General features: G+C 36.6%; 1 protein-coding gene across 2 annotated transcripts in view; it reads right to left on the bottom strand.

Moving 5' to 3' along the window:
* The window catches only part of LOC145664063 (kin of IRRE-like protein 3), a 522,782-nt gene that overhangs the window by 36,929 nt on the left and 470,524 nt on the right, over positions 1 to 15,329 (bottom strand). Inside the window, exon 10 of one of the 2 annotated variants that reach the window (XM_081730403.1) lies at positions 271 to 567. The exons of the other annotated variant lie outside the window; for it this stretch is intronic. Within the exon in view, the coding sequence (XP_081586529.1) occupies positions 271 to 567 (297 nt within the window). The remainder of the gene's footprint in view (positions 1 to 270; positions 568 to 15,329) is intronic. 2 annotated transcript variants of the gene reach the window in all.

The raw sequence follows: 15,329 nt of genomic DNA, 5'->3' as shown, positions 1-15,329 counted from the left end.
ACAAATAAAAAACATTTTTCTGAAATTTACTAAGAACATGCAATAAAATGTTGAACTACAAAGACATTTCATATTTATAGGGTCTGCTTTGGGAGTTTCTAATGTACAAATGTGAGCAATGTTTGGAAACTTTGATTTTAGTTAAATTTGGGACCAATTTTTGTCCATGTATTGTTATCTTGAAAGATCGCGTTTGATTGATTGGTAAGCGCTATATAAAAAGTAGTATAATTATTTATAATATATGTTGTTAGAAGGTTATATTGTTACCTGTTCGTTTTTCGGCATCCTTCAGAGCTATGTCTTCAAGAATTGTCGCTTCGCTCCGACCTTTAGGATTGACAGCATACAACACCATTCGGAAAGTTGCTCCGAATGGAAGGCCTCCGAGGTAAAATACAGGAAGTTCGCTGGAGATATTGTGTAGGCTCTTCATTGAACGAGAATCATACACTTCCAAGACGAAGTGTTGTGTAAGACCACCGTCATGCCCTGCCACACATTCGACCTCCAACGAGTCAGCAGTCTGGTTGAATAGCGTGCAGTTGCGAAGAGAGGACGGCTTCACTGTGTATACATACATAGAAAGCGAATATCATCCTCATGGTTTGGGTACAACTCGATAAAAACTTACCTGATCAGTTCCTAATGTTTAAGGAGGCATCATATTTTCGGTTCATATTGTGTTTCGATACTCAAAGTTGTTCTTTGCATTGATACGAAGGATCTACTATTTCAGTTTTGCATGGAGCTTTTTTAAAATCTACCGAAGTGAAACTGGTTAAACTGGAATCGCATTTCCATATATCATGCAACTGACTATCTAAACATCTACAGAAGATTGTGGCTGAAAGAATATGCGAAACCAAATACCCGGTCTTGATCGATATCATAATTTTATGGTATATGCCCATCTTAATGTTGAGCCCTTGTATCTGACAAGTAGTTTACTGTCCCAGATCTTGTTGTTGTTGAGGACTCACCACGTTGATGCTGGACTTGTGCAATATAACGAATGTGTTAGATTTCCAACTAAAGATCTAGATACAAATAACAATGAAATTAATTATTTACTCTAACCCGATAGAAATCTTTAACTTGAAGGCAGCACTCCTCCAGAGCCGAAGCATCTGTCGTAATGTATTTTTATTTTAGTCCCCCTTAATTAAGAAACTAATCAGGTAAGCGTTTTAATATATGTAAAACTACTACATATCTAAAACAAAACTATACAAGGTAAACTATATCCAGTAATCTTAATAAACATCTGTGCCCTTGTATATGTATTTTTTAAAAGTTACTAACTCAAAAATTTTCATTTGTCTGTTGGGATGTACGAAAGTAATATTAATAACCAATCAATATTAATTTTAAAACAAAACAAATAATTAATTATCACATTCGTATCAAGGATTTCATACTGTCTACTTATTGGACTCGTACACATCCTAGGCAACATGGAAAAAATATTTAAGTTATATGGCTAGCATTCTGTACTTCATTATCCCAATGCCAACAAACAATGAAACCAAATACATAGAAACGAAATTATATATATAATTTAAATATAAATGCATGCTATTTCTTTTAAATCTAAAATCAAATTCCACGATGCGTCATGCAAAATATTCATTTTGAGCATATGAAGCAGCCATGGCCACAAAACAACGACTAAACCTCAAATTAGATCACATAGTTTTCAAAACAATAGAAAACAATACACGACATGATTCGAAACTCATTGTTTGTTTTCTGTATGAATCATTGTGTGGGCGGACTATGATATTAATTATCTATAGGTGGAAATAGGTTGACAATTTGGGATCACTATTTCTTGCTTTGTATTGGCACCATATCGTATTGTTATGACTTGTTATGGTGATGAAAATACAATCAGACGGTAAGGAAACAAATAACGTTGTGTACTTCATAATGCTAATTTTAGTGTATACTACTCTTCATTGAGCTCAAAATAACTTAACTGCTTCGTTTACACTTTGTATCTTCACGGTACGCAAGGTATTACTCTAGATTACATATGACAAAAAAAAAAAGTATTTTCTGTTACAGGATAACACGATGGCAATAAAAATTTTCGTGAGTAGGGAAACTATATTATCTTGGCTGTAGATTAGTTAGTAAGGTGGGGTTAGGTTAGGTTTCGTTTGTGTCGTTCTTTAACCGACAGGGACGGATTAAGATGGTCTTAGCGGGCTGTAGATCATCCGGGCCTTCAGGTGGGTAGGGGCCTCAAGTCTGATCAAAATCTGAACTGATTGTCTAAAAAAGAATCATACAAGTACAATCACCATCATAAGATAAAATATCACCAAAAATATGAAACGAACTTCTTCGTTTGTTACATGGACCCTCTTAATAAATTAGTATAAATCAGCTTTTAAAAGGACGATCGAATATAATGTATGAGATTCTTGATTGTTGTTGAATAGAAGTGTTCAGCATTCTCATGTAATTATTAGAATATCCAGTCCCACTCCGACAGAAAAATTAGGTCATTGCGAAGATGCACAATAGGTTATGTTCCTTTGATCTACTGTACATTAATGTTTAATCCTTACATTTGGGGTCGCTGAGATGAATACTGACACTTCCAATTCCGTGTAAGTTTCGCCCCCCTTAACATCACTAGGGAGTGGGAAGAGAGTGATAAGCAAACGTGATAGAAAACTATCTATATCAGTGTCAAGCCATAGTTTTAGAGTCATGGAGATGAGTAGCCATACTGGAGATAAATTTCAAGTCCAAATTCAGTCCCCATTAACAAGGGGTGGGTGAGAAAAGGTAAAAAGTAAAACGTCTTAGATAACTGAGATTACTGTCGAATCCATCAGGATCCTCCGTCAATTGCTGTATTTTCGAGGTCGCATAGCTCTTGAGTCCAATCTCGATTACATTTAACTCCATGCTTAGTCAAGATTGGGCATGCTAGGCGGGTTGGGAAGATTGAGGGGCAATGCCGAAGGGGTTGCTTATCTTTATATACTCTACTTATTTTTTTCTTGACAAGGCAAAGCTAAAGGCGTTGCTTGTACATTTGTCTATATATAACGATTAGGTATGAATATGTTCCATCATAACTTTGAAACGTATGGAGTTATTGAACTAAACTTGGTAGACGGATGACTTACAATCCGAGAAACATTGCTGTCTGGTAAAACATTCCTAGCTCTACTAGGAGGACTCTATTAAAACTTAACCGTGCCGTACCAATTAGTGTCGTGGTCCACGAAGTTTCTTTTCAGATTTTTACATCTTGAAATTCACAAATGAAGTGCCATGGCTGTGCTGTTTCCATGCCGTGCACATAAGGACTTCCTTGAAGAACCTCGTCGTGGCTCGTAGGCAAAAATTCTTCGGCTTTCTTCGGAACATACGAAGTGACACGAAGTTTACCAGAAATCAAATGTACCGTGTTATGCAAAAATGAACTAAGCGCCAAACTTTGAAAATCCATGTAAATGCGACAATTTGTTTCTGATAAGCATTAGAACGATTTGCACAATCGAAAAGAGAGGAAAACCAACACCTTTCCAGAAAAAGAAACATAATTTCACTACTGATTACGGCTACATTAATGCTGGACATCAACCTTTATACGTAATTTTCTTAAAAGTATGAAAGTGGCGCTTAGTTCGTTTTCGCAGGACATGGTACAAATCTTCTCTAGTGTGACTGGTGTAGAAAGCAGTAGCGGCAAGGCACGGCGTATCATGTGTGAATTGCACGAATGAAGTATGTCAGAGAAACGACATCCTATGTATGAATCAGCTTTTAGCCTACCAGATCTTTCGATTTCAAGAATGACATGTTAAGTATAAAGTTTTGATCATTATTATGATCATATATTGATGATCAGTAATGGGATCGTTCAAACACCTCTCTAGCTCTTTTGTCTTTAATGACCAGCCTAAGCCAGCTATCAGCAGGATATTCGAGCAGAGTGTAAGTGTCTCGAGGAGATACACAACCCTTTTAAAACGGGTTTAATACTTGCATTTTAACAATAGGAGAAAAGGGGTGAAACCAAGTTTTTTTTTTTTACTAATCTGAATTTCTATTATCCACAAGTCTAACATACGCAAATGGAATAACAGGCTGATTTAAGTATTCAGTGAAACCTAATATGAGATTCAAACTCCCTATTAACACTTGCTCCGGTACGTTGCACGTTTCAACGATGATTACACTCTCCTAGCATAACGAAAATGATCAAGCGTTTGAATGAAAATTATTCCACTGAAAATAATAAGATTCCATTAAGATATAATCGTACTCGATATCGTAATGTGAAGATTTAACTGTCATACTTATTTACATTGATTCAGAATTTCCAGAAACTTAGATCTTAAAGGTTGGCAAAAAAAAAAAAAAAATGTAATTGAAAATCAATAGATTATCGTCAAGATGCTCTGAGTTCTGTTTCCATTTCAAAGTTATTCTTTGTATCTATTCGATGATTTTATCTAATGTCTAACATACATGCTACATTCTCTGAAACAATAAACAGCTTTATCTATGATGCTAAATGTAAAACCAAACTATTCCTTTATACATAATTCAATATTCCCAATCTACAAGGTGATATTTTTTTTTCTCTTCTGTTTTTCCGCACACGGTTATGCCATCGCCACGGAAAGGAAATTTACATGTAAATTTTTGGTTAAATCTTATTTATTATATGGAAATATATATGACTTTACTTAAAAGAGGTAATTTATTATAATCACTCAGAATAGTAACAGAATGTAAACAACATGAAAAAATGTGCAGAATATTATAGTAAAACGTAAGAAAATGGATTGAAAAACTTCATTGAAACATATAGTAGAATTCGTCATATGCTATTGATAGAACTGGAAGGTCAAATTGAAAAATAACGAAAGTTTCAAAGTTATGGTTGTTACCTCCAAACGTAAGCATAAGATAGTATAGTCTCGATAACGCTCTTGGTTTTGGTGTGAGTGGTCACGAATCTGATTCGCGGTGGGGATACTAGACCGAAAATGTGTAAAAGCATTTCAACACCAGTCATTCTGAGTGAGGTCTTTCCTAAGTTACCCTCATTCATACAACCAGGCAAATGCTGGGATGGTACCTAAAATAATGGACCCAGGACGCTTCTTTCCGTCCTTCTTTCTTTCTTCCTCCACAATTGCCCTGGTAACATGATCGCCGAAGGGCGTCTTTCCTCATACGTGACAGACTAGCATTTCCATAGATACAAAAACCCTAAAATATTTAGTTCACATTCCTAATCCTAGTAAATATACGGGAACTCATAATTTCATTTCAGATCCTAGTTTTTGGATGCTTCGAAATGATGCGTAGTTGGCGGGAAAATAATGTTCCAGCAGTTTAAATAAGTTGGACTAGAGAATTTTAATGTTTTATGCCAGTTGTACAGAATTATGTTCCTAAATTTGAAGTTGTTTCTTGATCTAATTGTATTACCATTAATCCAAAATGCCAAAGAAACTTATCGTAAGTGTTAATTCGAGCAGAGTGTAAGTGTCTCGAGATACACAACGCATCAAATTTAATAGATTGGTATTTTATCTTTAACATTTTGATCTCCACGTACAATGTCTAAAATATGGCGAAGAACACTACAGGAAGGTCGGTGAACAAGATTTTTCAAAGAGATTGTACTTCGATCTAAGTAACTAATTGCAATACGTAAACATTTATAAATTTCCTTTTTGCTTATTGCTAGATTCCGTGTCTCAATTCCGCGAATCTCTTCTTTTGAAATTTTCCATAGATCCATGAAGCTAATCTGCCTGACTTCCTTTAGAAAAGTAATTCAACTTATTTCCTTTACTACACAGCTTTGATAAAAATAAATAAATAAATAAATAAATAAAAGTCCCATCCTTATTATAAAGGAAAACATATCAATGTGTGAGTAACACTAATTCACAAATTACAAAACATTTTAAGAGTTCACAGTTTGGCTAATAGATGTCGCTAGTGGCTCAGGTTCCTACCTAGTATCAAGAGATGTCGCTAGTGCGCAGGAAACTTGCAAATGAGTCAAAAACTTGAGGGGACAACTGTTTTCTTCCTTGTTTACAAAATAAAATATCAATTTATATTGTCGTTTAGCCTGTATTAGCAGTCTGAAATTATGAATCATTAATTTACCATGTGGAACTTTGGGCTCCTTCGTGGCTAAGCGGCTAGTGTACGCGCCTTTGGCATGGGAGACCCGGGTTCGATTCCAGGCGGGAGCTCATGTGGTTGGGATTCCACGTTAATCAGTAGGTCCCGCCTCATATAGCCTCGCTGCTGAAAGGGACGTTAGACTAAAGATCAACCAACCAACCATGTCGAACTTTGGATTCACTGACCAGTAGTTAAGTGCCTAACTATAATTGATTGCTATGTATTTTCGTTCTTTATCAGTAATAATGGAGACCCGGTTGGATCACTGGTAGGAAGTTCATCTCTGGGGCGTGAAATCCCTGGTGCGATCCTAACTCGGGCCAAGTAAACTTTGTAGTGGACAAAGACGGTGTGCGTGGGTTTTCTCAAGGTTTTCCCGTTTCCTCCCAATTTATTCATTCCATTCATTTCTTATCATCACTGTCTCCTTTTGCCTAGCCGGCCTAACCTTGGAATGTAAAACTGAAAGACATCATTTCATTTTTATCAGTAATGAGCAGAGCCCGGATCTTGTTGACAAGTCAACTTTTTTCTGTTACGCATAGGACAAGGCAAGTTCAAATAAAAACGTTATCCATCAACTCTAGGTTCTAAAAATATAGTTTTTTAGGGTCAACTTTTGGTCACTTTTTGCTGTTTTGAAATTTCAGGTCATTTTTTTAATATTTTAAGGTAACTTTTAGGTCACTTATGGTCTTTTTATTCTGTTTTTCTACATAAGGAAATCTTTAAATGAACACGGTTTACGAATGTGGAAAAGACGAAACTGAATAATCTCTTTTCTTACTTCCTGACTGTTGGAGTGAAAAAACTGCATTCTTTAAAAGCTAATGAAAACTAAGCTGTAGCTGGTTAACGAAAGGTGAGGGTTGGTAGGTGGCCAAACAGATAGTTTTGGGTTATTGACCACAAAGAGTGTGATCATGTGAATAACTAAAAATGGATTAGAAGGCGTACAAGGGTTTTAAACATGTTTCTATCTATTATTTTCATGTAGTCTAAACTTGCTAAATTTTATTGTTTAAGAGTGCTTCCTAGTTTCATTCAGGAGTGAATTGACGCTTTCAATACGTACAATGCCGTACAATGGACTGAAATAAATGATCAATGGACTGCAACTAAGTGAAACAAAACTTTTTGAATATGAGTGAGAAATGTTAATTAAAAATCCAATGGATATTAAAAAATGTCAATGTTTAATGAAATAAAAGTTTGAGAAAACGTAAGTTTTAAGGTCAATTTTTGTGATTTTTAGGGTCATTTTACAGGAATTTTAGTGTCATTTTATAGGTCACTTTATAAAATTTTTTAGGTCAACAAGATCCGGGCCCTGGTAATGAGGCTAAATAAGACAAGCACTACAGTTTAAAATGAAATTTGAATCAGTGTATAGCATTGGGAAACGAACCTGTGCCCTTGAGCACAAAGGCGCTAGCCACTAGACTACCAAAAGGGCTAAAAGTATCTATCCGTTCCTTCCGTCATATCCGGAACTTAATACTATTCGGAAATATATTGGAAATAATACAGTGGGTATAAGGACAGGATACTCCTCATACGAATATTCCTCATATTTAAAAAAAATGATGATATGCAAACAGAAATAAGGAGAGCAATAAGCAATATTCATGGATGGTAGATGTAATAAAGGGAATTTATAGCCATGGTTCTCAACAAGAATAAGATGAGCTAAGTTAGTAGAATTTATACAAACAAAATTTCAGCGCTGAAAGGACATAAATTAATCTTTTACAATGAACGTAACTGGGTTATGACAGAACATTTCAGAGCTATACGACTACTAAACGCTGTCAGTCAATTTCCATACAGAGCAAAGAACGCTCGTTGCTACGGTCCCAGCAGCAGGAAGACATGGCTTTGAGTTGTAACGTATATTGAATTCAAATGTAAGGACGTTTGATTCTAGCAGAAAAGAAAAAGGAAATTGATGCTACGGGTTGCGAAAGTAGCCACAATAATGAAATAGTCTGAAATGAATGTATGCAACTTAGAAAATCCCTATTGATCTACCAGCTTAAATATAGCATGCAAAACAGAAATTCTTTCTGATAAACACGAAATATCAGAAATAACTCGCATAACGCGTTTTAGGATAATACAGATTTAGCTCTAACACGGCATTCATTATTACACATATTTATAAATTGCTAATGGATTTGCTAATTCAAATTTTAAGAAAATAAACTAAATAACAGCAGTAAACAGCACGTATTTATGAATGTGTAGACTGAAATATTGTATGTCTTGCCGAGTATTGGTTTATACTAAGGTGATACTAACTGCAACTGAATAATGGGATTACTGTGCTTCAGTTGTAGGCGCTCACCTTTGCTGGGGAAGGTTTGGTTCTGTTTGGTCTGAGGGTATGTATGTTTGAGCTGGATAACGTCATGTTCGTGAGTTTTCTCAGGGTTCTCCTGGTTCCTTGCACATTCCCATTCCACCAGTTCCGTTCGTAATCAGTTAACTTTCATTAAATAATCAGGTATTATTTGTCTAGAGAGCATAAACCTTGAATGTAAAACTGGGAAAAAATTATTTTTCGTGTACATGTAAGGAAATAAACTATCTACTATATTCTGTTTTACATCTTTGGTACGAATTGTTTCAAAGGATTTTCTGTAGTATTTAGTTTATATACAAGGAGCGCTTAAAACATACTGATTTATTTTTAAATTGTGAATCAATGGCTGCAGATTCTGTATTTCGGATACTGTGCTAACCTAGTGGCATATATTGGTAAAATACCTACTTCTGAGTTCCATCCTATGCGTAACTTGTCAACTAACTATCAATTGAGTGGTATCGCACATTAACAGCTACTGAGATTAACGGAAAATCAACAGTGAAGGATTTGTAGGAAGAATGCCTGGGTAAAATTACGGATAAAACTGAGAAAAAACGTTCCCGTAAGCATTTCAAATGTTTAGTCAAGCTACAAGGGTGCCTGTCTGAGCCGAACGCAGTGCTATGGTTAGTTTGAATGTTTTAAGGAAGGCAGAAGTTTGGTTGACGAATATACAATGACTGAAATACCTTCCATGTCAACATACGATCAAAATGTTAAAATTGAGCACATTGTAATTAGTGCAATTTGGCACGGTGGCTCAGTGGTAAAGCTCTTACCTCTGGTGTGTGGGGTCCCTGGTTCGATACCCGGCCAAATAAGTTTGTGATAAACAACATCCTCTCCTTGGGTTTTAACGGGGTACTCCCCTTTCCTTCCACATTCTCATTCCATCATTTTTCTATCACCATTCAATTGCTGTCATCTTTGTCTCCCTTAGCCTAAAACGACATAATCATGGGGTGTTAAACTGAAATATTTCATTTCACTTTTTGAACGTGAAACTGAAAGAGTTCCTTAGTGGCTGAGCGGTTGGCCTCTATACACTATACACTGTCCGTTCTGAAAGTACCGTAACTGTCCGCAGAATTGCGAGAGAATCGGTCGAGGGTGCGGTTAAGTATAGCCAGGTAGCAGTGCGAAGCTTAACCTCCGAAACAAGGCCCCACTCAGTTACCTGAGAGCAGTGGTTGAGGAGCTACATCATTCGTGTTGAGTACATCGAAAGAACAGCGCTAAGCTGTAAAATTTTGTGTTAAATTAAAAAAAAACTTTAAGGAGACTTTAATCTTGCTACGGGAGGCTTACGGCGAGGAAGTGGTGCCTCGCAAACAAGTTTACACTTGGCACATGGCGTTCAAGGAAGGACGGGAGGTAGTCGACCACGAACAACGCTCAAGAAGGCTGTCCACATCAAAAACGTAGGAAAATGAAGTCCGTCTGAATGCTCTTTTAGGCAACGACAGGCATTAAGGTCTCCAAGTGATTGCAGAAAAGGTGGGACCGAGGAAAACGTAAGGTTTTGAAATTGTTACTAAAACTTGAACATAGGAAAAATTTGTGCAAAATTGATTTCGAAGATTTTAACGAACGAGCAAATGCAGGGTCTTGTGCAAATTACCCAAAAAATTGTGAAACGAGTGGACGGTGCGAAACTTTTCTTGGCCGAGTGATAACAGGAGATGAAACCTGGCTATTCGAGTACAACACCAAATGCAAGAGACAAAGTTCAGAGTGACACACTCCCGCGTCCTCTCGCCAAAACAAGGCCCGGATGTCCAAATCAAAGATGAAAGCAATTCTGATTGTCTTTTGGGACTAGAAACGGGTCGTGCACAAAGGGTTTGTACCTACTGGGACAACCATCAGCTTACTACAAAACAGTGTTTCAGCGTCTCCGGCAGAGAGTCCAGCGTGTCCGTTCTGACATCGCCAACAGGTAGGCCCTTCACCACGACAACACGTCGCTCACACAGCACTGTTGGTAGGTTTCTGGTCAAGGTACGCGTGGTGACGCTGTCTCAAACTCTTTACAGCCCGAACTTGGCACCGGAAGAATTTTTGTTTCCCAAGGTAGAAAGGGTGCTTAAGGGGAAGTATTTCGCGTCAACTCAAGAGGTTCAAGCCACCACGACAGCTACATTAAGGAGAATGTCAGTCAAGGACTTCCAGGACTGCTTACAACAGTGGAAAAGGCGCTATACTAACTGTATTTTGGGTCAAGGCCTAGTTTGAAGATATTGACAGCAGTTGTAACTGCCATCAAGAAATTGTTTGCAAATAAGTAAGTCCGAATATTTTCACAACGGACATTTTAGACTAAGATCGTGCTTAAGTAAAAGCTGTAATTCTTATCGTAACAATAAATTGCAAACCTTGTTGATGTTCAGTATCGCCACTGTCTGTTTTCAGATAATTAAATTGAAGCAATATACAGGGTGATTCAAAAGTTCCGTACTACAGCTTATAAAACGAAAATGTGTGTAGCTTGCAGAAATTGTACTTGTAGATACACCTTAGGTAGAGAGGAACCAATATGGTGCATGTCACGTGAACTGCCACAATCTTGCTGTCCGACATTTTGCATCTCAATCGAAAAGTTTAAGCTGGAAAGGGATCATGTTATTTATGAAAAGGGTTAGAATTTAAGAGAAAGTCGATACTAATAGCGTAAACAAATTCACCGTAACTGTAATAACTTTGAAGTTGTAATCTCATTAAACATTTATCCCTTATTTCCAGGTGCTGAACCATTCAATTAGCCAAATATGATCACATTGACATTGGCAAGATGAGGGGTGGTAGCAGTTGTCGTGCTGTTAGCTCCTGATGTCAATGAAAGTCATCCTCAACATGTTCCAGTTTCTCACGTTGCAGTGGCACAGTTACTGAGTTCCAATCTAAATACTGTTATTGCCTTGTCCTACTTTGAAATGTATAAATTGAAATAATCCAGCTTTTGATTTGCAATTAGGTCGTTACGATAGTTTCAAATCTGTAAATTTCATGCACACAAGCGGGAGCTAATGACATCAGCCAGACAGGTCGTTCATGCAATGTCATCTATTGCTTTGAGTGTGTAGGGTGAAACAAGGAGAGTCGCCGCACACATGATAGATTGCGCACCTCTTCTTGTTTTGGTAGTTGTTGACAGAGCGCGGTCGGATGTGCAAAGTAGAACCGTAAGAGACTTACAGTAAAAGTGAAGTACAAAGCAATATGTTTTTCTTTCATACTTTTTTTCCATCTTACAGTAAAATCGTATTTCACGGTAAATGACTACATTATTATGAGTGGCTGAGATTTACAGCAGCAGTAAGTTCTGCTCGGATGGTTATTAGTCTAGTTTAGTCATCTTGGTTCACGGTGAACGAGCCACGAGATGAAGCGTCTCCCCCGCAGAAGAGATTCAGAAATTTAGTACGTTTCATATTGAAGACACATGCCTCACGGAATGAATTTAGGTCTATGATTTTAGATGAATTATGAAACATTGCGATACGTTATAAAAAATTATAGGATACGTTATGTTGCATAGGAAAACTAAATGCATATGTTTATACATTTGTTACGTAGTTTTATTTAATTATTTCTACTTCTATTTTAAACAATAATTATGAAGATAATAAAATACATTTCGTTTTTCCATTTATGTTAGTTGTAATTGAAAATGCAGATTGTTTACAAAAGAAAAGCAGGGGTAGAACCCCGTGGACAGTGGGATCAAGAGAGGTCGAAAAAAGCAATTGTAAGGATACTGGCAGGAGATATTTCCTTTCGAGAAGCTAAATGTACTATCGGGTACTAGCACGAACTATTAAACGAAGTATGGGCACGGGCAAAATGGACGCCCCCAACTATAGCCCTATATGCAATATGAAATATTGAAAGGCCCAACTTAACGGAGACACTAAGTACAATTTGCACGTTGCATTAAGAAATTGGCCTAAGAAATCACTAATAAAGTGCCTTTTTTTCACACAGTCTTTGACCATGAAACGAAGAAGGCTCGTAAGACACGTCAAAAACGTTGGTGATACTGGATTTTGCCCAGATAAGAAGGCTGTTAGGAGACTAGCCTTTCAATTTGGCGTTGATTTAAATATGAAATGGGAATTTAGCGGCGACAAAAAAAATTGCTAGTTTTTGAATGACTTTTGTCTTTTCTGAGTCAACATCCTGAGCCGAGCATTCGCAAAGCAGAGGGTCTGTCTATGACAAGGTTAAGGGGTTTAACCAGAGGAGCACCAGTAAAGCTTCCTGATCTAGAAGAAAACTTAACAAAATATAACCTTGAGGACAAGCCACAAAATATAGATGGGACCGAGGTAGAACTGATAAACACAGTTGGTCAAATCGTGGCAAAATAGATGAAAAGGAAGTGAACAAAATAACTACTGTCCACAAAGGAGAAAACAATAAGCTTGTTGCGCCTTTTTTGGCAGATGGAACATTTCATCCCCCTCCAGTAATCTACAGTTTCAAGTTGGAGATCCTCCAGGATTCAAAGTGTATATATATCAGAAAACTAGGTCTAATAGTTGCATATTTTACATGTGGTTTCGTGAATTGTTTTTGAAAGTACCTGGACGTAAATTATAATAGTCGATGAACACTGTTCACACGTTTGTTTCCATTTCTCTTCATACGCTAGATGGATAGAACGATGTTACGTTAGTCTGTCTAGCCTCACACTACTCATGCTTTACAACCATTAGATAAACCTTTCATTGGTCCTTTTAAATGTTACTTTAAAGTAACATGATATGAGCACCATTCTGACTGCAAGCTAGCGCGGATTCAGATCGGGCTGCCATTTTGTGAGACGTCAAAAAAAAAAAAAAAAGTCTGCTTCTTTGGGAAACTGCAAAAGTGTTTCTGATCTTCAGGAATTTTCCTTCTGAATAGATCTGCTCTTCTAGACTACTTTTTTTTTATTTCAGGAAATTTGCAACCTACACCTATTCCAATATTAGCTCTTCTTAACCACAAACTAGATCTAATGCTACAGGATCTTCTCAGTTCGAACCATAAAGCTGTCGTAGCAAGGATAGCATCGGGCCTCAAATACTGCAATTCTTCTCAAAACTTTCAGTTGTCCCAAAACTCACAGAAATAAAATCAAGAAAAAGTTGTGGTACAATAGCATTAATCTTCGGTGAAAACATAGACAAACTAAAAACAAAGGTTTAATGGAATAAACCTTCAAAACTTTCACAACAATTAGGGCTACGCCTCGCAAGAGAACAAAAGAGTGGAAAAGTTGTTCAAAGTAAGGATAAAAGTAAAGGTTTCAACTTTGATTTTGTATCTGAGAGTCACAACGAATTTACTTTGCATAGCAACAATGATACACCTAGCTCAATTGCAAAACATAAATCCTGTAAAATCAGGAAGACTAGCCATGATAAAGAAACAGATAGTTTCAAGGAGCATGGTGAAATTCATCAAGAAACCTACAAAGCATGTGATCAGTTGTACTGTACTAGATGCAAATTGTAGTTGCACAATATCTGTACAACTATTAATATATTTTGTATCGATTATGGTCAGAAAATCAGCAAATGCAAATACAATTTTGTATTCAGCCCATCAAGACAGAAAAAGAAGAAGTTTTGTATGCAGGCCGCCACCATTATTTGTTTTGTAAGGCCTATAGATCTGAATGTTACTCTACTACTTGTGTAGACTACAATAATATTTAAACAGATAGCCTTGGTTTATTAACGTCCTTTGATTTTAATTTTGTTTGGGATTCTGGTGAAACTGGACTAAATTTAATCTACTGCCTTACTTTTCGATTTGTATTTTCCAGTAAAATATGGCCTCAACTTCTGAACATTGCATATGGTTTTCTAATTTAATTTTTACTTTTCAACTACAGTTTACGTACCCTACCTTAGACAAATAATAAAAACACACATAAACTTTACTTTTCTCTGAACTTTATTACTTACGGAAAGGCTCGATAATCCAAGTATAGAATGCACAAAATTTTAGTCTATAAATTTTATAACGCGCTGCGTATCATTCTTGTACAGGATAGGCGTCGCGATGTAATGTAAAACCAAAAAAAAGAAAAAAAAAATGATCCAACACCTAAGTGACGGTTAATCAAAATATAATTGCCGTTATGATTGTCAAAAACGTGATTAGTGTCCGTATTAACTAAATACTACTTTAAGTATCACAGGGCTTAGAATACTTATTTTTTAAAAACTGCGTCATCTTCCGCTATTTTACTCTACTAGTAGGAATTTGCGACACAGACTGGTATCTTTTCTGTTATCAATAATTAAATATATGAATTTGATTTTTATATATAAATTGCAATAGGTTATCACGGTACGAGGTTATTGAAAAGCATTCAGAAGGTGTTTCACGTTATATTGAAAACAAATATCAAAGGCATATACAGGGTTAATAGCAGTTGAGCTCTAATAAAAAATGAAGTCATTGGGGGCAAAGTGATAAATGCTAAGAAAACTTAGAATTTAAAACACAATGATTGTTTGCAGTTTCTAAGTCAACTTACTGATTAAAACCAGCAGTCTCACTGATGTGTGTAATCGACATGTCACTGAATTCTGGTATACACAATAGACAGGTGCACATAAGGTAAGTGGACAATTTCAGTCATATACGCTAAGCCAGGGCGAAACATTTCCTGTCGCCAGGTCGCCATTGGCGACTAAAAATTTAAAGGTGGCGACCAGTGTTCAGTAGGAATGGTTTCTGCCTATACTGACAGGGGTAAGAATGGTTTCTGCTTCAC

This window comes from Thermobia domestica, chromosome 11 (assembly GCF_964235325.1).
Source record: "Thermobia domestica chromosome 11, izTheDome1.hap1.1, whole genome shotgun sequence".
Classification (NCBI taxonomy): Eukaryota; Metazoa; Arthropoda; class Insecta; order Zygentoma; family Lepismatidae; genus Thermobia; species Thermobia domestica.
This window is presented reverse-complemented; position numbering and strand designations above follow the sequence as displayed.